Source organism: Solanum stenotomum, chromosome 4 (assembly GCF_019186545.1).
Source record: "Solanum stenotomum isolate F172 chromosome 4, ASM1918654v1, whole genome shotgun sequence".
Taxonomy (NCBI): Eukaryota; Viridiplantae; Streptophyta; class Magnoliopsida; order Solanales; family Solanaceae; genus Solanum; species Solanum stenotomum.
In genome coordinates this window covers 55,248,635-55,273,467 of record NC_064285.1, presented here as the reverse complement: position 1 = coordinate 55,273,467, position 24,833 = coordinate 55,248,635, and the positions used below count along the sequence as shown (strand labels likewise).

The following is a 24,833-nucleotide window of genomic DNA, read 5'->3' as shown; positions in this document are numbered from 1 at the left end:
TTGTTTAATTAAGGAATTAGGGGCGAGGGTTCCAAAATTTGGTTCAATATTAAAATGTTTTGGTAGAATATATAAGTAACATAATTTAAAATTTTATTTTAAATATATTTAATAAAAATTTTGATTCTTCGGTGCACCGAAATTTCAAGACCCTTTTACAGAAGTTTCCAAAAGAAAACACCAAATTGAAAAACTGAAATCGAAGAACCTAATTAGTTCAATTCAGCAATTTTTCGACTTTCCGGTATTTATATCTCTAGAAAAGAAGCCTTTTCCAAAAAATTAGTTTGGTTGGAAATTAAGTACAGGAGCTTGGAACATGTGTAAGTAGTTTTACAATTGTTTTCATTAAATGTAGAATTTCATTTAAAACCAGGATACAAAACCCTCATCGACGAACCAATGATCCTTGATTACATTATAATAATAAATAAAAAGGATCCCTCACATTCAATATCATCATCATCAGAAGAAGAAAAAGTAGAATTACATATCAAATGAGGCATTAGCTTTTTATGCTGCCAAAGAATCTAGAAAGTGGCAAAGGACCATCAGCTTCATCATCGCTTGTAGACTGCTTCAACCTCGACCTCGACTGGTGCTTCTTTTCTTTCTTCCTTCTCTTAGACTTGGATCTTGATTTTCTGGATTCTCTATCCTCATCGTCAGAACTTGAAGATTCAGATGATGAGCTTGAAGAGCTGGAATCGGAATATCTCCTTGAACGCTGAATCAGTTTAGGTAATATATATGTGTCATTCAAATGTAGTACTCAATCACACAAGTCCATTCTGAAGATCTTCAAATATGAACTGACAGTCCAGAGAAACAACTTATAAATTCTTAACACAATATGTACAAGTAATTAAGCAAAAAGTTGTTGCATTCTTTCTAGTCTCTAACAAACAATAGTCTCTAGTCTCTACAAACTAAAAGCACAGTAGATGTTTTGCCTTTACTTTGGATTAAAACATTAGGTTTAATTTTTTGTACTATACCACCTACAAGAGTTTAAGGCTAAGAATCTCTCCAACCCAAGTACCCTATGTATAATATTTAATTTTTCCTTTGTGATTCTTGAAGGTCAACTTGTGAGGATATGAAAAATGGAAAATACATCTGCCATTTCCTTCAGTTAGATGCATACTGGGAATATAGATATCTGTCTCATGCAGAACTTTCAAGGAAGGAAAAATAAACACTCAAAAATCCAAAAATTAGTTCTGATCAAAGGTCCTCTATTTCTACTTATCTAGTAGGTCTTTTCAATGCGTTCTTACTGATCGTAAAGGTACCTTAAAGCAAAATGAATTTCAGACGAAAGAAATGCCGGGCAGCTATATCAGTTACATGCAGAGCAAGTAATGAATAATTGCCAGAGGGGGGTGTTGTGCAGAGGGCGAAATGAAGATGAGTAAGACAGTGGATGAAAAGGAAGAGTCAGGGCCAAAACAGGGAAATAAGAAAATGCTTGACAAGAGGGAGAATAAAGGAACTTCTCAAAGATTCTTGGGTCCAGAAAGATCTTGGGGAATTTGAATGTAACATCGGGAAGGACATTGCAGAGATTAGATATATTTCTCATCAAGACACAGTGGGAGGAAACATTTCCAGAGGGCGCCCAGATTCCTCTTACCAGGCTCACATTAAACCATATGCCCATCTTGCTAAATGGTAGTAGGATGGAAGAGGTTGAAAACCTTTTCAGATCTGAAAATATGTGGTAGGAGGCATGCAACTAAGTAGAACTAGTGGTAACTGGTGGAGAAGTTTATCAAGTCCATGGACACCCACACTTCTCTTTAGCAGGAAGTTGAAAGTGTTAGAAATGACTGAAGATGGACTAATAAAGTGGTTCGGAGGGTAGAAATAAAGCTGAGGGATATAATGAACGAGCTGCAGAGTTGGCACGAAATCGGTGAGATGGATTTAAACAAGCAAGAGAAAATTAAAAGGTGAAAGGGGGAGTTAGCAAATACGACAATTGGCCAAGAGATCAAAATTGATGGTGTTGCGGCTAAAAAGGGTGACTATGTCTGCCACATTAACTTTCCACTGATTGACTAAAGCTAAAACAAAGTATGAGGAAAAAGAGCAAGTAAAAGGGCTATTAAGGGCTTCCATATACAAGGCATAAGGAATTGGAGAGGAGACCAAAATTGGGAGTGAAGTTAAGCAAATGGGGGCAAATAAGAGAGTACCCCGGATGAAGTTCTTGGAGGAGGAAGTATCAAAGGCAATTAGTAGCTATGCAGAGGACAAAGGGAAAAGTACCACGCCCTAACGGTTTCACAAGTTCTTTTGTCAATGTTGGAGACTAATTAAAAGAAGACATCATGAGTGCAATATGGCATTGAATTCTACAAGAAAATTTGAAAAGAGTATTAATTCTTCTTTAATTGCAATTATTAGACAGGGCATACAATATCAAGGATTTCAGAGCTATAAGTGTTTTTCTTTTGATTTAAGGTCTCCGACAGCACCATGTCAATGACACATATACTTGGAAGGAAAAAAGGCTGGATGTTTTTTTGATTGCAAATGAAGTAGTGAACTCAAGAACGAAAAATAGGAAGCAGAGTCTTGCAAGCTGAATTTAGATAAGACATATGGCCATGTCAAAATGGAGCTTCTTGGCTCCATAATGAAAAAAGTGGCTTCGGGGACAAATGAAGACCGTGCATTCAATTTTGCATATCCATGGTCAAGTTCTCAGCTTTGGTCAACGAACTCCCTCAGATTTCTTCAAAAGTTCAAAGGTTTATAACAAGGAGATCCTTTGTTCTCTAAGTTGTACATATTAGTGATGGGAACTCTCTTATCATGATGATGAATGAAGTAGTAATTGAAGGTTATCTGAGGAGATGCACAGCCAGGGAAAGGAAGGTTAGTAAACAAATTATCATTGGGTGCAAGACACAAGAAGAGAGCAGCATGGAATGCAGTGATGGAGAAAGTGGAAAAGAGGTTACAGAATAGTAAAATAAAAACATATCAAAAGGGGAGGGACACTTCCTAAGAACACTTTGTCCAAAATTTTGACCTATTATGTATTTAATGTGCCGATCAACATAGCAGAAAACCTGAAGCGATTGGAAAGAAACTTTTTATGGAACTCAAAAGGGTAAGAGGGTTTAATTTGGCAATTGAAATCAGTCGCTCCTCCTATGAAGGTGACGGGTTCAAGAGATAAAAGACTCGAGGGTATTCAATAGTGTCTTACCTACACAAATGGATAGGACAGTACAGCATGTAGGATCAAGCATTTTAGAGAGATTATTGTCAACGAATATGAAACATAGGGGGGTGGAAAATTGGTCATATGAACATGTTGAATGGTGCATCCCCAAGGGCAGAGCTAGTGTGAACATTACGTATCCAGCCAAAAATAGTCACTTTGGTCCAAACTTTGTATTTGTATTAACAAAATCCATTGAATATGTAAAAACTAATAATTTAGAACCCAGTAACATAAAGGGATAAGAATCCCGAACCCATAACTTCAAATCTTTGCTCCGCCTCTACGTATCCCTATGAAATGAACAACATAAGGATGGGAGAACTTCTAGAGGGATGTCACACTTAGGCGTAAAAGGACACCACAGTTGGTTTCTGGAATGAAGAATTGTATGGTGATAACCTTCTACAATGAACTTTCCAACTATCTTTAGACAACAACAGTCGCACGAAGACGGCATCAGTAGCCTAGATTGGCAAGGAACAGGGAGATATGGTACTACAGAATTGTATTGTTAGAAGAAAACATGCAGAACTAAAAAATGGAAGGAATACCAGTTGGAATACTTGGTCATCCGTAATATATCCAATATATTTTGTACAACTTAGACATAGTATCATATTTATCAAATATAAAAAAATAAAAGATAAATAAATAAAACTTAGAACTACATCCTGATATTCTATTCCTTTTCCTTTTTTTAATTTCGGAAAATATACACGAAAATCCATTTTACAGAACTTTTTTATAAAATTACCACACCTTTGGGAAATTACATCTGGTACCACATTTATAACACTCTATACAGCTTTTTAAAAGCAAATTACTTTTTTATAAGAAAACTAGAAACAAATGACATCCAATACCTAATCACCCCAGGTTCTTTACACACTCTCGCGGAGCAGATCTTTACTTTTGCTCAGAAGCGCCCCTCTTTGTTGTTATCACTGGAGCAAGAAGGGGTGGTCAAGTTCATATGTTTCTCGTATTTAGTTCCCCAATTTTATACTATTTGTCAATTATAAACCTAAATCAATGGTTTACTGATATACTTATAGTTTACTATGTTAAATATAAACCTAAATCAACAGTATACTTGAATATTAAATAGTATACTATTTGTAAGATACAAACCTAAATCAATGGCATAGTGATCAAAGAAATTAGCAAGAACTAGAAAGATTGAAATCTAAAAATAATTAAAAAGAGATTCAAAAGAAAGAAAGTAGAAGATTGCTGTCCCTCAAAATGGTGTTTAAGCTTATCTTCTGTTTCGCTTTTCGAAGGCTGTTGTGGTGGTATGGGAAGGTATAGAATTTTGGTTAACTCAAATTTGGGGTTGGAAGGTGCTGAATATAGGTTCCACTATTTGAGTCCCTCCTTTTTGCTTTCCTTGTACAAGGGAGAACTTCATTCCTTCCAAGTACAATTTTTCGTTTACATTCATGATTCAACACGAGAAAAAAGTTTATAGACTATTTGACAATTGATAAGCTATTTTTCATGGAAATTCATTAAGGTCACCTATAGCATATTCAACATTTGACAGACATATCAATTAAAATTAGGACATCTTGATAACTGATGGCTAACAGATTTAATTAAGTTCAAAATTTTAGGTCAACCAATTACCCGTTCAGATGCTTATTGAAGTACATATGAAGCTCTCAATTGTAAATTTGAAGATTAGCATGTGTCAATTTTTATCTCATATACTCAAATATAAGTTACCTTATTTTAATTATTTTATTCTTTTCAGGTTGTTAAATGTTTTTTATATCTCTCATTCCAAAATCATCTAATAATTACCTTGTCTTACTTATTATCACATCCTTTCTTCTGACATGTTATGTTACTACAACATAGTACGTACCTTTAAGACAAGAGAAGTAACAATCAAGAAATCAGGGCCAACTCACTTCTTCGGGTGATTTTGTAAACCCCAAACACCCTCCCTTAGGGCCAGGTAGCCAAAAGATTTGTTTCCCCACTTCCCCGATGTTGACACAAACTCCCAACATTTTGGTTGGAAGAAGAACGCTTAACCACGAGAATTACTCTCTGTTTTTCTAACTCTGAAATCCGTCCAACTTGTGCACCCTCGACTAATTCCACGAGATACATATCACCTCCTACCCACGACAGGTACTGGCCAACTCATTCCTCCAAGGCTAGGAGAAATGAGAAGAATCATATAGTGGTTTTGTCTCTACTAGGATCTAAACCTAAGACCTCATGATTCTCAACCCACTTCATTGACCAATAGGACACACCCTTGGGTATAAAATTACTCTCTTATCAAATGGGACCAATTCAACATTCAATCTATCACTTTGAAATTTCATCATGACATATATAGGTGGAATTGTAAGCATTTATACCAATTACAGTGAACTAGTAAATATTGGATGTTCTTATACCATGAACACTGCTCAAGTTAACTTAATAATAGGCAGACTCGAGAATCCTTTAAATCTCATTAGTAAGTCTGCCCAAGGATTCATTCTGCAACAAAAGAAAGCAATGAGGAAAGAAGACAAATCTTTAATTTTTGACAATTAAGAAGACAAATCTTCACCCTGATGCTCCTTAATGAAACCCTTTACTTCATCCAAAAAAAAAAATCTTTATCTCACCTGAAACTAAAATTTCTTACTCTTTGGTCTTCATTGGCTACAGTATACTTAAGTTAAAGGGCTTAGTGAAATGAAAAGGTGCTGCTAGAAAACATGAGACTAGCAGGAGGCCATGGCCATAACATGGAAGTAAAAGACCCCAAGCACCAAATGCCCCCACCCTGAAACCCTTAATTGAAGACTTCAAATCTAACACTAGCGGAACCCCTAATCGATCAAAATGGGCTTAACTGATTCTTACTGAAGATACAAGTGGGTATTTGGACTTGTTTAACTAGGGGTTTCACTGTTTTCAGTTACATAAAACTTTTTTTTTTTTAAACTGGTAATGTTGAAGTTACATAAATTATTTTCTATTATAATAATTACAGATTAAATTCTGATCCCAAAAATAGCATTTGGTATCATTATTTATGAATGCAAACTATACGGTGTCAAGCAAGACAATTCAGGTTAGCTAGAAACTTGCAAGTTTAGGATAGCAAAACCAATAGAATTCAAAATTCCTTAAGCATTGATGTTTCTTTCATGGTATAACAAGACAACCATGCATAATCCAACGAAGATTGTAGTTAACTTTTTTCATTCTCACAAGCAAAGAAAAGAAGAGAGTCTAGATTGAAAAAAATCTTCACCTTTCTCTTTTTACTTCTCTGTTTCTTTGTATCTTTGTCCTTCTTATCTGCATTAATGCATTTCACCATCAAGAACGAACTGATCTAAGTCAACTAGAAATTTGACACACACTAAGATATAAAATAACTAAAAGAACTACAAAAATTGACTCCCATTAAGAAATTTCAGAACATTTTACCCTTTTTGCGACTGTGTTTACTGCTGGAATGATTCCTTCCCTGAGAGAGCTTGCTGGCCCTTTCAGCATCTAGCTGAGCCCTGTATTCCCTCATCATTTTATCTTTGTCTGCTTCTAGCTCTCCTTTTCTCACTTCTTCTTCCTAAAAGAGTATCATTAGTATTATGCATCTCCAAAATAAGACACGGAGCGGGAAGAAAAAGAACTTCAATATCAGGAAACGATAGTAACAGGCAATTGTATGATCTAAGTGGATCCACACAAGAGCCAATTTATACTTGATAGTCCAAAATTGGTATCACTCGACCCCAATAAAGGACAGGGAGCTTCAAATATGCATTTTTTGGGGAAAAAATAAGTCATTCGCAAAGTGCAGAACTTCTCCAACGACCAGGTTGCTAGTAACAGCTAAAAAATAGCATCCAAGGGTGTCGTCCAATGGTCAATGTAGTGGGTGCAAACCCTGGAGTTCGATTTTCAAACACTTGCAAAAAAAATTTAGGCGATGACTTGCTAGTTGTACTTAACCACCTAGTGACAAAAGAAGGCCATCTAAATACATCGCATCTTAGAATTGTTCCTCCTTATGCAGGCCTAGTGGTGTTTGCAAAATATCAAGTATTATATACCATAACCAAGCATACTTGGTTCCTCTTTTCCTATAATTCTCCACGGTTCACTTCTTAAGTGTTGTCATTCTATCTTCACATGTCTCTACAATCATTTAAGCCAATCGCAATGGTGTTTATGAAACAAATTCAACCATGTTCTTATATAACTGTAATTCGATGTAACAACTACATCGACCAACATTTTCTTTAGCTTCAGGAAGAAACAAACTGATCAAGAATNAGTCCGATTTTCAAACACTTGCAGAAAAAGTTTATGCGATGACTTGTTAGTTGTACTCAACCATCTAGTGAAAAAAGCAAGGCCATCTAAATACATAGCATCTTAGAATTGTTCCTCTTTATGCCGGCCTAGTGGTGTTTGCAAAATATCAAGTATTATATACCATAACCAAGCATACTTAGTTCCTCTTTTCCTATAATTCTCCAAGGTTCACTTCTTAAGTGTTGTCATTCTATCTTCACATATCTCTACAATCATTAAAGCCAATCACAATGGTACCATGTTCTTATATAACTGTAATTTGATGTAACAGCTACATTGACCAACATTTCTTTAGCTTCAGGAAGAAACAAACTGATCAAGAATGAAATAATGCAGTCCAAGTAAGCAAACCCGGGAAATGCAAGCCAAGATTATGTACACCCTCATATGACCATCAAGGTGGTTGAGTATATTACCTTCTGTTTCTGTTTGAACTCTTCCCAGGTAACTGTATGAGAAGTTTTGAGGCTTGCCAAACGAGCCGCATGCCACTCTGGCGTATGAAAAGAACCATCCACCTGCGACAGTCCTCATCAGACGAAACACAAGAAACAAAGAAAAAGACAATTCTCGATGACTCCAATGTACTAAATAGAAAAAAGTTAGCTCAATTATATAAACTCTAAGAAAAAAGTTGAAGAAAAATGTAAGTACCAAACACAAACTAAGAGAATTAAAGTTAACACTACTCAGAATTAATTAGACTTTAATTGTCTTATACAGTCAATGAAATATTTTTTTCCTTATCTTTAACCATCCTGAAGCTTAATCAAAGACTTCCACTTGCATTGTCCACATAGAGCTCGTTTAAATGGTTGTGTCCCCTCACATTATCAATGTTTGGTTATCTTGAACTGGGGAAGATGCTCTCTCCAAAGATAATAATTTTTTTAACCAAAATGGAGAAAATGTTTGCGCCACACTTATTGGCAGAAGTAATTTTCCTATAAAAGTATTACAACTATTTCTCCATATCAGTTACTCCAATCAACACTAAAACATTGTTGTCAACCACTCAACCTTCATATCCAAAAACATCTTCCAAAGTATGTCACCAACTTCTAAACCAACCAAACACTGGAAATAGTAAATGATTTTCCAAACTAACATACTTTCCACCAAAAACATGTCCTACAGAGAACATTTTCTGCCACACCAACCAACTTGAAGCAGATAAGTTTTTACACAATTAACCACCAAGTACACTTTGGAACCAAAAATGATAAAATAAACTCTAGAAAATCTCATATAAAGCAATACCCATGTGCAAAAACAGCATACATACCTTCCCAAATGGACAAACAATTTCCTTTTTACAACCAAATAAAAGTTCAAAACAAAAAAGAATGAACTTTAACTCAAATAGTATTAATAATTAAAGAATAGTGTGAAAAGGGACGAACCATTCCATCATCAACTTCATCAGGTCCACCTGAGCCAGAACCCAACCTTGCTCGCTGCATAGCTTTGTAAGCTTGATTTTTTCCCATTCTTTTTACTTTTGGGTTCAAAATCAAAAGCCGAAAAAAACCCAGTTTAGAAAAAAAAACAATTTCAAGAGCAAAGAGAGAGTACTTGTGACATAAAAAGGAAGATCTTGAGGAAACTTTATAGTTTAGGGGTGGACTTAGAGATGAAAGGGTTATCAAAACACACGATGATAACAGATTGGCATAGATCTTCTTTTCCACAAGGAAAAATACAACAATTTGGGAATTGCGGACCCGAAAGATAGATTTTTTTTCGACTGTTTTCAGCTACCGTGTTTTTTTGGGCTTTTTGTGGCCCATATAGGAATTGTACACACCAACAAAGTGCACAAATATTCGTTTTTGGTGTCTGTCATTTAATTGATACCTATAGTTAAAATAAATTTGCAAGTTTATCTTTTTCGGAAATAACTATAGATGTACGTGATTGAAATTGAAAAATTGTATCTATTTCTTGATATTTTTGTTGGAAGTATGATCTTGTGTGACATGTCTCTCATCCGATCTTGGCACAACATATATTCAATACTATAGAACCATATTGAAAGCACATTATAAAAACAGAATTGAGCATTAATGATTTGTTATTATTAATTTGATCGATTATATTTAATTAAGTCAAGCAATGGTTAAATAAAATATAAATTAAAATAATTTGAGCATGGTAACATGCCCAATAGACAAACAATGACTATACCAAGTACTATCATTATAGAGCATTTATCTTTTGTACTTTTTGTGAAAAGATTGCAACTAATTTATAACATAACTTAAAATTTACTAGAAAGCAATAATGACTCAATGGATCCCCAAGAACAAGGTTGTGAGTTCACTAACAATTTGAAAATAGTAAGCAAGGGTCGTCTCGATCATAAGGCCACTAAAGCAATCGTTTGGAACCCATATACCAATTCTCTCTCTCTCTCTTTCTATATATATATATATATATTATCTTAAAAGCATGAACTCCTAACTTAAATGTTAAATTACTATAATATCCCTAATTTAGATTGTGACTTTTTCGATGAGTTGTGACTTTTTTTAAAGGGTTGTGATTTTTCGATAAGTTGTGACTTTTCCAAATAGTTGTGACTTTTTCAATAATATGTGACTTTTCCAAAGAATTGTGACTTTTCCAAAGTGTTGGGGCTTCTCGAAAAGGTCATGATCTTTCAGATAAGACACAAAAAATATTTGTTCATACTACCCTTTGTTGATTATAAATAGAGGGATTTCCTCTCATTTTCCAACCATAATTTTTTCTAATCTTCTACTCTTCTTCTTCTTCTTCTTGTATTTTAAAATTCCTTGTGTAATTTATTGTCGTTTGAGTGAGTTCGAAGTTTAGCGGAATATGAGGTACCACTATTCTGATGAAGTAAGTGGTGCTATCCTAAGAGGGTATATTCCATAACCTCGAGTACTTGAGGAAAATAATATAATTTTGATGATATAATAATTATTTTTTGGATTAATATACACATTAGTATGTAATGTTCCAATATATGAAGTTAACATGATGTAGTCTAAAGTAATTTGTTTTTGTTAACAATTTATCTTGTGATGTAGATATATGATTCTGAATATCTTTTTTCCAAAATTTAGAGAAAAGTCACTATTTGTTTTTGATGATCAAGACAAAAGAATGACTTTATTTATCAATGTTACTTATGTGATTTAGACTCCCAGGAAGTTTGCTTCAAAATAGTTATTACTATATAAACATTGTCCTTTTGTTTTACTTATTTACTATTTCTTAATATTTCAGTATTTTAGACGAAGAAAAGTTCATACGACTTGTAATAACGTCAATAGAAGTTTGGATTAGTTTAATTTTTATTATTTATTTAATAGCTAATTTTATGAGATAAATATTTTCATTGATGCAAATATATATTTATAGTTGGGTAGGTATTTGTATTCAAATTAAAGTATTATGTATGTCACAAATGTATTATCAAGTTAACAAGATCTTCTAACTTGAAAATATATTATTTTAAAATGTTCCGAGTTCTTTTTTAAAAAAAAAAAAAAAACTCACAACAAATGTGAAAATATGTGAATATATAAAATGTAGTGGTTCTCTTCACATGTTCATATGACATCTAAACAATTTAACATAGAATACACATGCAAAATACATCTGGTTAGATGACAAGAAATATACAAAACAAATATTGTCTATAAGGTAATATTAGTGAGATAGGACTAATTACATTATTAAAATAAATATATACATAATTACATTTAAATAATAAAAATTTTCATTGACCATCTTTATAGGTTTGCGTGAATAAAAGAAGCATGAACTCCTAACTTGAATGTTAAATTACTATAATATCCCTAACTTAGCTTGTGACTTTTTCGATGAGTTGTGACTTTTTCGATAACTTGGGACTTTTTTCAAAAGGTTGTGATTTTTCGATGAGTTGTGACTTTTCCAAAGAGTTGTGACTTTTTCAATAAGTTGTGACTTTTCCAAAGAGTTGCGACTTTTCCAAAGAGTTGTGACTTTTCCAAAGAGTTTTGACTTTTTCAATAAGTTGTGACTTTTCCAAAGTGTTGTGACATCTCGGAAAGGTCATGATCTTTCAGATAAGACACAAAAAAATATTTGTTCATACTACCCTTTGTTGACTATAAATAGAGGGACTTCCTCTCACTTTTCAACCACAAGTTTTTCTAATCTTCTACTCTTCTTCTTCTTGCATTTTAAAATTCCTTGTGTAATTTATTGTCTTTTGAGTGAGTTTGAAGTTTAGCGGAATATGAGGTACCACTATTTTGATGAAGTAAGTTGTCTATCCTAAGAGTGTATATTCCATAATCTTGAGTACTTGAGGAAAATAATATAATTTTGATGACATATTAATTATTTTTTTGCTTAATATACACATTAGTTTGTAATGTTCCAATATATGAAGTTAACATTATGTAGTCTAAAGTCATTTGTTTTTGTGAACAATTTCTCTTGTGATGTAGATATATGCTTCTGAATATTTTTTTGACAAGAAAAATACAAGACAAATATTGTCTATAAGGTAATATTAGTGAAATAAGATTAATTACATGATTGAACCTAATCAAATTGAAATAAATATATACATAATTGCATTTAACTAATAAAATTTTTCATTGACCATCTTTATAGGTTTGCGTGAATAAGAGATATATATGACGATCCACATTGAACATTCACAAAAGAATCTGCAATATTACTTTTTGCTAAGCATATTATTCAAATCTTCGCTTAAATAAGCAATACTATTTACCATAACATATATTTTTGAAATTGGTAATCACGTGCAACGCACGTGTCAGAAAACTAGTGTGTGTGTGTATATATATATATATATTATGTCATGTCTTGATAAATTTGAAAATAATTTTTTGGGTAGAAAATATAATAGTAACTGTTTACTTTATTTAATGTGGAGGTCATTGTAATAATTGGGAAATTGAATAGTGTTTAGTTAATTGTAGCATCCTTTCTAACATGGATACCTATTTTGTTGACTTGTTTATATCTTGACGATTATCATGAATCCTCATTACAATTCTTACATTTATTTTTTTTATTCTCTCATTATTGAATATTCTAAAGTCTACCAAACGGTCAAATATTTTACAATTCAGTTGCATCCCTCTCTCCGCCCTATAACTGAAAAAAAGGAGCATAGCGAAAAGCCAAAATCTATTGTGTGTTTATAAAAAGATTGAATTTTGTTTTTTTTTTGGGGTATTTTTTTAATTTCAAGTACTGCAACAAATCAAATACTATTTTAATATTGTTATATCAACTTATCAAATTCAACACAAATATTTCAATATTATTATATAAACCTTTTTTAAAAATTGAGCCAAATATTCCAACTTTATATTATATTTTTTCATTGAAAATTTTCATTGTTTACNTATATATATATATATATATATATATATATATATATATATATATCATGTCTTGATAAATTTGAAAATAATTTTTTTGGTAGAAAATATAATAGTAACTGTTTACTTTATTTAATGTGGAAGTCATTATAATAATTGGGAAATTGAATAGTGTTTAGTTAATTGTAGCATCCTTTCTAACGTGGATTCCTATTTTGTTGACTTGTTTATATCTTGACGATTATCATGAACCCTCATTACAATTCTTACATTTATTTTTTTTATTCCCCTTTTTTTTATTCTCTCATTATTGAATATTCTAAAGTCTACCAAACGGTCAAATATTTTACAATTCAGTTGCATCCCTCTCTCCGCCCTATAACTGAAAAAAAGGAGCATAGCGAAAAGCCAAAATCTATTGTGTGTTTATAAAAAGATTGAATTTTGTTTTTTTTTTGGGGTATTTTTTTAATTTCAAGTACTGCAACAAATCAAATACTATTTTAATATTGTTATATCAACTTATCAAATTCAACACAAATATTTCAATATCATTATATAAACTTTTTTTAAAAATTGAGCCAAATATTCCAACTTTATATTATATTTTTTCATTGAAAATTTTCATTGTTTACATTCTTATTTCTTAAGGTATGTGTACATCCTACCTTTTCGAGACTTCACTTGTAGGATTACCTTGAATATAGTTATTCAATATACATATGACGACTAAATAATTAAGGCCTATTTATGAAATTGTGCTTTAGGCCCCCAAACTTATTGAGACGACCCTGTCAGTAAGTACTCCTTGTTCACGTGTCTTCATGTACGTGAGATCTCCTTTGCTACCTAACATACCATAAACAAAAATTATGATATTCTTAGATAATGATATTCAGTGAGTGTCTTAGGGCAAGGATTAGCACAATAAAAGTAATGATAATGTAACACCTTGAAATATAAAAGAGAAAAGGCTTCATTTGAGTATGCACAAGTACGGAAGGTTGTACGGTCCGTACAGGGTGTTATGGACCGTACAACGAACCGTGGTGAAGGGTAAACATTGAAAGCCCCTTTACGAAGAGGTTCACAGGTCGTGAAGGGGTCCACGACCCATCACCTCGCCCGTGAAGTTGAACCCAACACCCATGAGTAGTCAGTGAATTCTTATTGAGAATCTTTTAAACAAAACATTATTGTTTAAACTGAGTTTTGAGGAAGTAAAGAGCAGTTTGAGAAAGAGTATAGGGGAATGAAGTATTTCCCCTAATGTTTCATTTTTACATGAAGAAAAAGAGTAGACTTTTTTTTAGAAAAGTTAAAAGAGTTTTCAGAAAGTTTAAGCACAAAACAGTTACCTCTTAAAGAGGCCCCTTTTGAGTAATTATCTCAACCCAAAATGTATTTTTACATTAAGCAAAGAGAAACATTGTCTTTTAAGAGAATAGTTTGAGCAATTACCTCAAACCAGAAAAAGAGAAAGTATATATTATTGGGAATAGTATTGAGCACCACTATGGAGGAGAGTTCAGACAACTCACAGCCCCCATAAACCATGGCTTGCCAACATAGGTACATGTCAAAATAGCATCAATTACTTGCTAAAGAAATGTATGATAAATATTGTTCCTTAGACAATGTTGAAAATCCTCAAAGTTCTATGCCTCAAGTAGGTGCCCATGGTAGAATGAAGCATAAACTTGGTCTTGATTCTTTTAAATGTGAATTCGTTAAATATCTTGAACAGGGTACAAATAATATTTCAAACAAGGAAGGTATACCACAACTATTGAACTGGTGGAGGGCTCATGGAACTCAATTTCCAAAATTTAGTAGGATGGTGATGGATGTGCTAGCAATTCAAGGATCATTAGTAGCTCGAAGACAACTTTCAGCGCGACAAGATTTCAAATTGGAGACCACATATATTTGTTAGCAAAAGACTGTTTAGAGATATCAGTGTTGTTTAGAGATTGGACAAATGTCGAGCGAAGAAATCAAGGAACAAAGTTAGATAGTTAGTATGAACTTTTCTTATATTGAACTATTAGATGTGATAGTGATGATGGCATGAAACTTCAAGACCGGCAACAAGCTTTACCAAATCAAAAGTTGATAACGGTCAATATTTAACTGAGTTAGAGAAAAACTTTATATGACTATACAACTATTAGTATTACATTCGAGGTTTAGTTGAAACAGAACCTTCCCTAGAAGGTGGCTGCGTAAATTAGACATTCTACTAATAGTTGTAATTGTAATACAAATTTGGATTGATTTTTTAATGACAATCATTGTTTTATACTTTTATTATCATTTCTTTTTTGTTTATTTGATTTTTTAAAATTACAAACTTATAAATTCATCAACTTCAAATAATATAAACTTAAAAACTTAAACTTATTTTATTTAATTAAAATTTTTCTTTATCAAACTTAAGTTATTTAAATTACAAGTTATAACTTAAAACTTTTAACATAAACTCCAAAATTTTCAAATCTTAAAAATTTATAGCATATTTTCAAAAACATAAAAAAAAAAATAACTTTTAAAAACTTAGTATAAATTGAAAAGTTTAAAAAAAGTATCTTTAAACGGACTTATATTGAAAACTTAGAAAATAAAATACTTCGATAAACTTAAATCATATCTACTTAAGTATTTATTTTTTCAAAACTTAAATACTTTATAAACTTAGGGTAAAAATTCATCCGTATTTTCGTAATTCAAAATATAATATTTGTATTTTTTTAACTCTAATAAGCTAAAAAATATTTTAAAAATAGTTTTATGTGTCATCTTGCTTATCCCATTCCGATTCATATCGATTTTATCCTGATATATAGTGGGACGGAATGGAACTGAGTTTTTGGTCTTGTATAAGGCAAGTTAGGACTTTCTTTGACTCTTTATAAAGTGCTAATGTATTAATTGACTGATTAATGGGAAAATGGATGATGAGAGTACTGTGTAAATGAGATTAAGAACTTTATCACGGGCACTAGTGCAGGGCTAAAGGGATGCGTAATTATTTTACTTGTTTGAGATAATTTGTTGCCTTGTGAGCCAGTGGTGGATCCATGATTTTTGTTCAGGGGTTCAAAAAATAAAAGTATAAATATGTAAATAAGCCTTTAGAAATGGGATCCTTGAATTCTTTTGGGTTTAAACCACACTTTTAACACATTTTTTAAAATTAAAAAAGAAAAACTAAAAAAATGTGAAAAACAGAATTGAAACTAAAAAAAGAAGAAGCTGAAACTAAAATAGGAAAAAATAAAACACTATCATAGGAATTCGAACTGGTGCCATGAAGCTTAATTACAGGGGAACTTGCCACTGCACTATCAATTTCTTCTTGTCATTGAGGGGATTCAAAATATATATATATATATCTACAAAAATACAGAAAATTTACCTTACCTTATATATATAGTGTAATTTTTTACCGAAGGGTTTCGGATGATCCCCTGGAACCCACGTGAGTCCGCTCCTGTTGTGAGCATGATTTACACAATTGGTGACTTATTTTGAATCAAGTACATGCTAGTTGATGATTTTTACTCTCCTTTATATAATTATATATTAAGGTAATAACATGTGATAGTTGTTGTTTTAGTTTTACATTGAATTGATATGAAGTTTTTACATAAACCGGAAGATTGAAAAAATTGAGCTTGAAGTATAAGTGAATTGATTTACTTCTATGAGTTGTATAATCTCAAAATGTGTATGTTCTTATAGGACCAATGTTGCATCCCCACATTGCATCATACTAGGTTTAGTGTGCACGTACGCACAAATTATGTTATTGAGATAGGTGTGCATGTCCACACAAGTCATATTATTATGATTTGAGTGCATGTTTGCACAATACATATACAAGGATTGGATTGGCACGCCTTTCGCGTATATGAATCTCATGAATTCCACATGATGAGTCTCAATTATTCGGTAGAAAAAACGTGAGTATACATAATAAATGCATTGCATGAATTACCATTTTTTTGTTATTGTTGGGATTAGTTAAATTTATATGGTTAGATGTTAAAAAAATTGGTTAAATGCTTATCTGACATTGATTGAGAGTCTGTTATTGTGTTGAAAACATTGTTGTTGACTTTAGCTTCTACTTTGGTCTTTATAGTAATGAGATAATATATGTGATTGGGTACTAATCAGGGAAGTATATGACCGACCCTCACCATCGCCTTTATGTTAAGGTTAGTCAATAATATTGCCTTTATGTTAAGTTCATCATCGCCATTGTTGTACATGTCTTAGGATCCAATGGTGGACCCAAAATTTCTACGAAGGGGGTTCGAAAAATATAGAAGTAAACACGTAAAAATTACAAGATGAAAAACAGAGCGAGATGGGAGGGAAATATTAATCTTAACAAATTTAATTTATATTGTCATGTTGTGTTTAGGTTTTTCCTACTTTTATCCTGCTTCATCGAGTTTTTTAAAATTTCTAATGTTTTTTTTTCTTTTATTTTGTAGCGTTCTACTTTTTTTTTTAACTTTTTATGAATTTTAAATTAGTACTCATTCAATCACATGTTACTTTAAATACCATCACGATTCTTTAAAAAAAAGGTGTAAAGATCAAATTACTAATATTATAATGCATATTTCAGAAGATAAATAAATGACATTGTTGATGTTTTAGTTCATTTAATTTAATTTACTAGGTTAATAATTTGTAAAAAAGACAAATGATTAACAAATCAAATAAGTTTAGTTTAGAAATAAAATGAGCAATATAAATAAGAAGAATAAAGGACAAAAAATATTTAAAATGTGGCTAATAAATTTGAAAAAAATAAATAACATAAAGAGAAAAATAAAATTTTTAAAAAACAAAAATAATACAATTTTAGATTGAATCCAAAAACAATAAGGCCTTTTATTGGGTATTCTAAGCCCAAAACCTGACTCCATCTTAGTCTTTTTAAAGCAAAAATAAAAAGTTGGAAAAAGTTGCACCTAGTAGGAATCAAACTCGGATCATTTAGGTTAATAATGAATCCCCAAGCCAGTGAGCTACGCTTCTCCTTACTGTGGAGGGGGTTCATTTTAATATACATACATATAAAATCAGAAGTTTACCTTATATATACAGTGTAATTTTTCGACAAAAGGGGTTCGGGTGAATCCCTTGAGCTCAATGTAGGTCTGCCCTTGTTAGGACCCGTTTGTCCCCAAGAATACTTGGGAAAAACTTGAAAAAAACTTGGGAAGTGGTGTTTGGTTATATAACTCGGCAAATAGATTTGCCAAGTATCCCAAGTTCTCAAGTTCCCAAATACTAGAAAAAACTAGTATTTGGGTCAAGTTCTAATATTTAGGAATTTTAAAAAATTTAAAAATTACCCCAAACTTTTATATTTTATAAAAAATATCAATTATTTATTTAATTTCAACTAATATTTGTTACTACCTCCTCGAAAAGGTTTGAGTTCTAATTTGAGTGATAAAATTGAGAAAAAAGAACAATTTGTGTTTAATCAGTTATAATTATAACCGAACGAGTGACAAATTTGACTATGCGATTAATGTATTGTCTTGCTATTTTGTTATTTTGTTATTGTTGATTGTTATCAATTATATTATAAGGTTACTCTTAACGGAACATATTCATTATAAAATGATAATATAAATATATGAGTATTTTTAATAATTTTTAGAACTTATGGGCATAAATTATATTTTTTGAAATAGTCAAATATTTTTGGGAAAATTTGGGGGTAGACAAATGATGAATCTTCATTAAAAACTTCACCCATATGATTTGTCAAGAATATTTGAGAACTTGAACCCAAACGCTAGCTTAATCTTGGCATGAGTAGAAGGGGACCCTCATTTTTATCAAAGTATTTTGGATTTGAAGGTAGTTGTTTGGCTGTTCCACAACTCTTTGATTTTCTTGTATTTTTATGCTCTTATTAATTTCGTTCTCATTCTGAAACAATGTACACTTGTTGTCAAACTTTGAGATTCTTAGAGGTATGTACCTATGTCTCCAGATTTTGGGATATTAATATTATCTCTTCCCCATTTATGTACTATTTTTTATGAAATGTTTCAGTTCGCCAGGTTGTCTCTTGCCTGCCCATGGATTCAACAGCAGCTCAAAAGGTTGCCCTTTTCGTGAATCTCTGGATCTATGCTTAATTTCAACTTTCCGAAGCATCTCGTTGATTACTATGCCCTTTCTCGTCTCTGGGTGCTTAGGTATCCACCGTAAGCCTTTCCTCGTTTGAACCTCGCCCTACACTTTTAAGGCTATGCCATCCTAAGGTGTTTCTAAATGGATGAACCTTATCAACATCCATAAATGATAAATCATAGATCGAACTACTGAATTGGAAAAATTAGATGCTATCATAAAGCTTTGTATCGGCAAAGTTCACGAGTTGGAGATAAGTGGACATTAAGGTTTACTTCCTCTATTAAAAATCTAAATTTTGTGTTTTCTGTCTGACTATTCGATATTTGAGGATTGACTTATCTATGGGCGAGAATGAATAAGTGTCATCACAATCCATGTTGTAGGTCGTTTATACATTAGTTTTGATGTTAGTTATCTTAGTGTTGTTGACCCAAATTTTGACTCTCCATATCTAATTAATTAAATTTTCATAAATAATAAAAATAACAAAACTTTTATAAAAGTATAAAAATATTTTTTGATAAACTCTTTTCATATATAGGTATATAGTTATTTTACTTTGGATTAATATTGATTGCCCAATCAAATGATGGAGCCAAATTAAATCAATAACATTTCCCTAGGGGTGTTCGTGGTTTGATTTGGATCGGTTATTGGCTAAAACTAAAACCAAACAAATCTAATCTATGTTTAAAATATATAAAACCAAACCAAACCAAACGAAAAATTTAATTGTCGGTTTGATTAAGTTTTTCTGTTTGAAAGTAATAAAATTTTTGAGGACATGTATCTCGATAGACATGGACACCTAGTACATGAACATTCCACATGAAAGCTATTGTCGGTTCGATTAAATAATACTAGAGTTATTATTACACGAACAAAATGATTCAACTAAGAGAAAATGTGATTATCTTATGTAAGGTAAGGTAGGTTAAGACTAAAGTAAAGAATTTTGATGTGCTTGGACATATATTTGTAATAGTTGGGCAAAAATTTAAATGTTGAGCTTGAGAAAATGGTAAAGTTAATTAAAATTTAATAAAATATTTATATTTTATTTATGAATAATATATAAATAATTATAAAATTTATATATTTAATTTATTGGTTCGATTTGGTTATTTTTCAATTATTTTTTAATAAAATCAAAACCAAATCACATAATATCCATTTTCAAAAATTAAAACCAAATCAAACCAAACTAAATATCAATTTTTAAAATAGATTTGGTTCGAAGTACAATTCAATTTGGTTGTTTAACCATAACACGAATAGGAAAACCAAAAACACACCAAAAAGAACGCTTCCTCTTTCTTCTCCATACCCACCGCTCCTAAACTTTTCTCCTTCCCCAGAAAAGCAGGGCATCACCTGCCGCATGTCACCTCCCTGCTGCTCCCTTTCTTTTTTTCTTCTGCCATCATCAGCACAATTTCTGCTAAGCCACAACTTTTAGTTCAAATCAAGTAGAAGCTAAGTTTTTCAGATTTTTTCAACTTTTTCTCACCCTCTCCCTATTTTGCCTCAGAAATCGCCTCAATATTGGTTCAAATCCGAAACTTTCAAGTCCGGATAAGAACATTTTTCACCTCTCTAAGGCATCCATGAATCTATTGTAGAGTTAATTCCTAAACCGGATAGATCTTATTATCTCTTGCTCTCTTGTTCTTAATTTGATTTCTAAGTTCGAGTTTGGACCTTGACAATAAAGCCCTAAGTTTGGTGCTCCACACAAGGTCAACATTTGTTGTTGTCTTTATTCCATATTCTTGTGTTGTTGAATAATGTAGGGTTGTTAGGGATCGTTTGGTGTGAGCTATTAAAATAAATAGCGATGGGATAAAGTGTATCTTGTTTGGAATAACTTATTTCACCATTTATATAATAGTGATAGAATAAGTTATCTCATATGCTTTGTGTGATAAATTATCTCAGGATAGCTAACTCCAGGATAACTATTCTGGGATAACTTGTTTCCAACCAAACGATCCCTTAGTTTGTAATGTAACTATTACTCAAATATTGATTCAATCCATCGGCGACCCTTTAAAGTTAGCACCAATTTTTATTTAAGACATTTTAACTAGGCTTTGTTCATTTTAGACATCTTATGTTAGATTGCATTGTATTAGTTTGACACTTTTTGCTGACGTGATATGATGAGTGTATACACTTATAAAAGGCACATGAAAAACTTATTTATCCAATTTTTATTTATTATTTTTCTTCCCTATTTTTTTTTATCACCATTTCCTCTAGCTTAAGGCCCTTCCATGATGAAAAGTGTTGAGAGAGATTTTAGAGTTTAATACACATCTCTACTTGGATTAGAATTGATGGTCAAATTGGTGAAGAGTTTTATTGTTAAATCATGACAGTTCAAATTATGTGTTTGAAAGTCCGACTTCACTAACAATTTCTTTTCTTCTATTTTAGACCCATTTTGGGTTTTTTCCCCCCTGTTTTCTCGGTGATTTTTGTTTAAGTTTTCATTTGTACCGCAATTTCTTGAACTTTGCTAGAATTGTGCAAACTTTGATGTTTAGCTTTGTTTTCTTCCCAACCACCCTCAGTTTATCTCAAATTCGAGCTCCATTTATGTTTTCCTTTTTTTTTTGCCTGAAGGTTGATTTTGATAAAGGTTTTTTAAAAAAAAAGATATTCTTGAGTTGAACTAGAAATTGTGCAAAATCTATTTGCCTTTCTAGAGAATGGGAATTTTAAATTGTTGGTGTATTATGTTGCTCAATTTTTTAACTGGGAACAATTGATTTCTAATAAAGTTTTGATTTTTTTTTAGAATTCTTGAGTTGTGCACCTTTTGGTAAAAATAGATGGAGTGGATTTGGTTAGGAAACAAAATTAGTTATGCATTTTAATTGATCCATTGTTAGATCCTAAAAAGTTTAACTATTTAAGTTAAAGAGATTTGAGATATGGATAAGACCAAGAGGCTGGGTTGGGTTTGATTTCCTGGAGAAGACGATTGGGGCTGAGGGTGGGGCGAGTTTTGCAAAGTAGATTTTAAAAAAAAAATGATTTAATCCCCTTTAATAATTATTTGAGAAAAAATATCAGGTGTCGATGATTCATTGGCTAATTTTTTTTAGTTATATTCAAAATTCATTATCAAAGAATTATATTGGTGTCAAATGACAAATGTCTTCATTTAATTCGACACTTTGACACATTATTAGCGAGTGTGTTACACTCTCTTAAAAATTTTGTTGATTGTGAAATTAGTGTCAAAATGACACATCGGAATCTCACATGGGGTGTCTAAAATGAATAAACTCTAGTTAAGATGTCTAAGTAAAAAATTATGCCAACTTAAAGGGGCCACCAATGGTTCAGCCCAATAGCCCTCAATTATAATCAATCTCGATATATTTCATCTCTTATGTTTCAACTTCTTTGGAAATATTTTTGCTTTATAAATTGTTGATCAGGTTGTTACCTGCCTCTATTATGTTGTTCTGATTCATGAAATGAACGTAATAATGTGTGATCATTTGTAGCTCCTCTCAATTTCTAATTTATGCATGTATTTGGATTATTAACTCGACTGAACTAACACCTTGCTCTTTTATTACTAGCTGTGTAATTATCAAATATTAGTATATAGGAAGACATATTTGTATGTTGTTTTTCTTCTAATTAACATGCTACAGATTTGTAGCTTTATATTAATATTTGCTCTTGTTTATCTTTTTTGTTTTTGCATAAACAATTGAAGTATATTAGTGAGTCTAGTCATTTCCTCCCTTGCCCCTTTTACTCAGAAGAAGAGTATAGAACTGTTGAGATGTAATACAATGTAATTGGCTAATCCCACGTGAATCAGTTAGTTAGTACACGTAAGACAATTAGTTACACAATTCTGTTAAGTAGTTAGAGTGTGTAGAAGATTCCATGTGCCTCTATATATAGAGGTGATTATGTACATTTTTAGTTTACTTTTCTTCAATGAATAATCAATTCAGTTTTATGCTTTATTCTCTGTCAAATGGAAGCTCCATTAATGGAGTATAGAATTCATTAGATCACAATTTCATATGGTATCAGAGCCAGCGACGTAAGTTGTGCTAGAGTTTCTTCTTCTCTGTGTTTGTTGAGATTTCGTTGCTTGCCATGGCAACTACAAAGATTGATTACAATCATCCTTTATTCATAGGTCCTTCTGATACATCGGGTTCAGTGATTATTCCTATTAAACTCACTAGATCTGATAATTATGGTATATGGAGCAGGTCAGTGAGGATTGCTCTCCTAGGAAAGAGGACATTTGGATTTGTAACAGGTGCTTGTTCGAAGGAATCATGCAAGGATGAATGGCAGGAGCAGTGGGAGACTTGTAATGCCATTGTTCTTTTGTGGCTGATTAATACAGTGGCTGAAGAGCTCCTTGGAGGGATCGTGTATGCTACAAGTGCTCACAAGGTCTAGGAAGATTTGAAGGAATGTTTTGATAAGGTCAATCGAGTTAGAATCTATCAATTGCATCGAGAAATCACTACTCTTGCTCAAGGTACCGATTCTATCTCTACTTACTTTAGCAAGTTGAAAAATCTCTGGAGTGAATATGATGTTGTAGTGCCTTCACCAAGCTATGAGTGTGTTAGATCCAAGGATTATATAGATCACCTATATCAGTTGAGGTTGATACAATTTTTGAGTGGCTTAAATGACTCATACGATCAGGCTCGTAGACAAATTTTATTGAACAGTATCACTCCATCCATCAATCAAGCCTATGCTGTGGTGATTGAGGATGAAATTCAACACTCTGCTTGTCTAATAACTGCAACTGAGAACTTGCTCCTGTGGCTATGCAATCCAGTCGAAATCAGACCTATAATCAAGGTAATCAACCATTTAGAGGAAGGAAATTACAGTGTGATTATTGTCACTTCACTGGTCATACAAGAGATAACTGCTACAAGTTAAATGGTTATCCTAGTGACTGGAAACACAAGAAGAGGAATGAGTTTGGAAATAGTGGTGCTAGTGGTGCTAGAGGAGGCAGGACAAAAAACTGTGGAAACAATAGAGGTCACACTGCTCATAATAGACCTCAGTATGACAACAATGTAGGTCACACTTCTTATTAGAGCTGTCAATATGGGCTAGCCCACCCCATTCGAGCTAACACATACATGCTTTGAAATTTGACGAGTCAGGCCGGGCTAGCCTATTTTTGGTGTGGGCCAAAAAATGGTCGCCCCAGCCCACAAGTATGTGGGCTACGGGCTTGCCAAGCCAGCCCTCTTTTTTTTAAAGTATATTTTTTATAATTTTTTAAATTAAATTATAGTTTTAAAATATTATCATAAATATTGACAAGACAATATTACATAGTGTTAGTGTTACTACTTGTTAATCAAATCCACAAATAAAATTATCTTTATAATATTTATTAAGTTTGATTTCAAGTAAAAACATAAATATCTAAATAAAAATATTAACCTAATTGTTTTCCAATGATCATAATAAAACACAAAAACTATGACTATACTCCATAGGTTACGACCTAGGTAGTGATTCCCTAGAAGTTTTAGGGAATTTTAATTTTATGTAGTACATATTTTATAAACATAATTTGTATTTAACTTGTAATATTTCAAACTTTAAAGAGATTTTGAATTTAGACTCTTGTTATTTTTAATACTTTATTTTATTTTTATTTTTTA

At 32.0% G+C, this 24,833-nt stretch overlaps 1 protein-coding gene across 2 annotated transcripts; it reads right to left on the bottom strand.

Annotated features, from left to right (window-relative positions):
- Nucleotides 1-388: 388 nt before the first annotated feature.
- On the bottom strand, nt 389-9,315 carry LOC125861786 (uncharacterized). Of its 2 annotated transcripts, none has more exons than XM_049541652.1 (5): nt 8,986-9,315; nt 7,999-8,100; nt 6,689-6,830; nt 6,510-6,556; nt 389-812 (listed from the first exon to the last, which is right to left on the bottom strand). In XM_049541652.1, the coding sequence occupies exons 1-5, from the start codon at nt 9,070-9,072 to the stop codon at nt 777-779; spliced, it is 414 nt and encodes a 137-aa protein (XP_049397609.1). In that variant the 5' UTR covers nt 9,073-9,315; the 3' UTR covers nt 389-776. The 2 variants fall into 2 exon arrangements, with proteins under 2 accessions (XP_049397609.1, XP_049397608.1); XM_049541651.1 differs by having other exon boundaries at nt 501-727.
- Between the last annotated feature and the right edge of the window lie 15,518 nt (nt 9,316-24,833).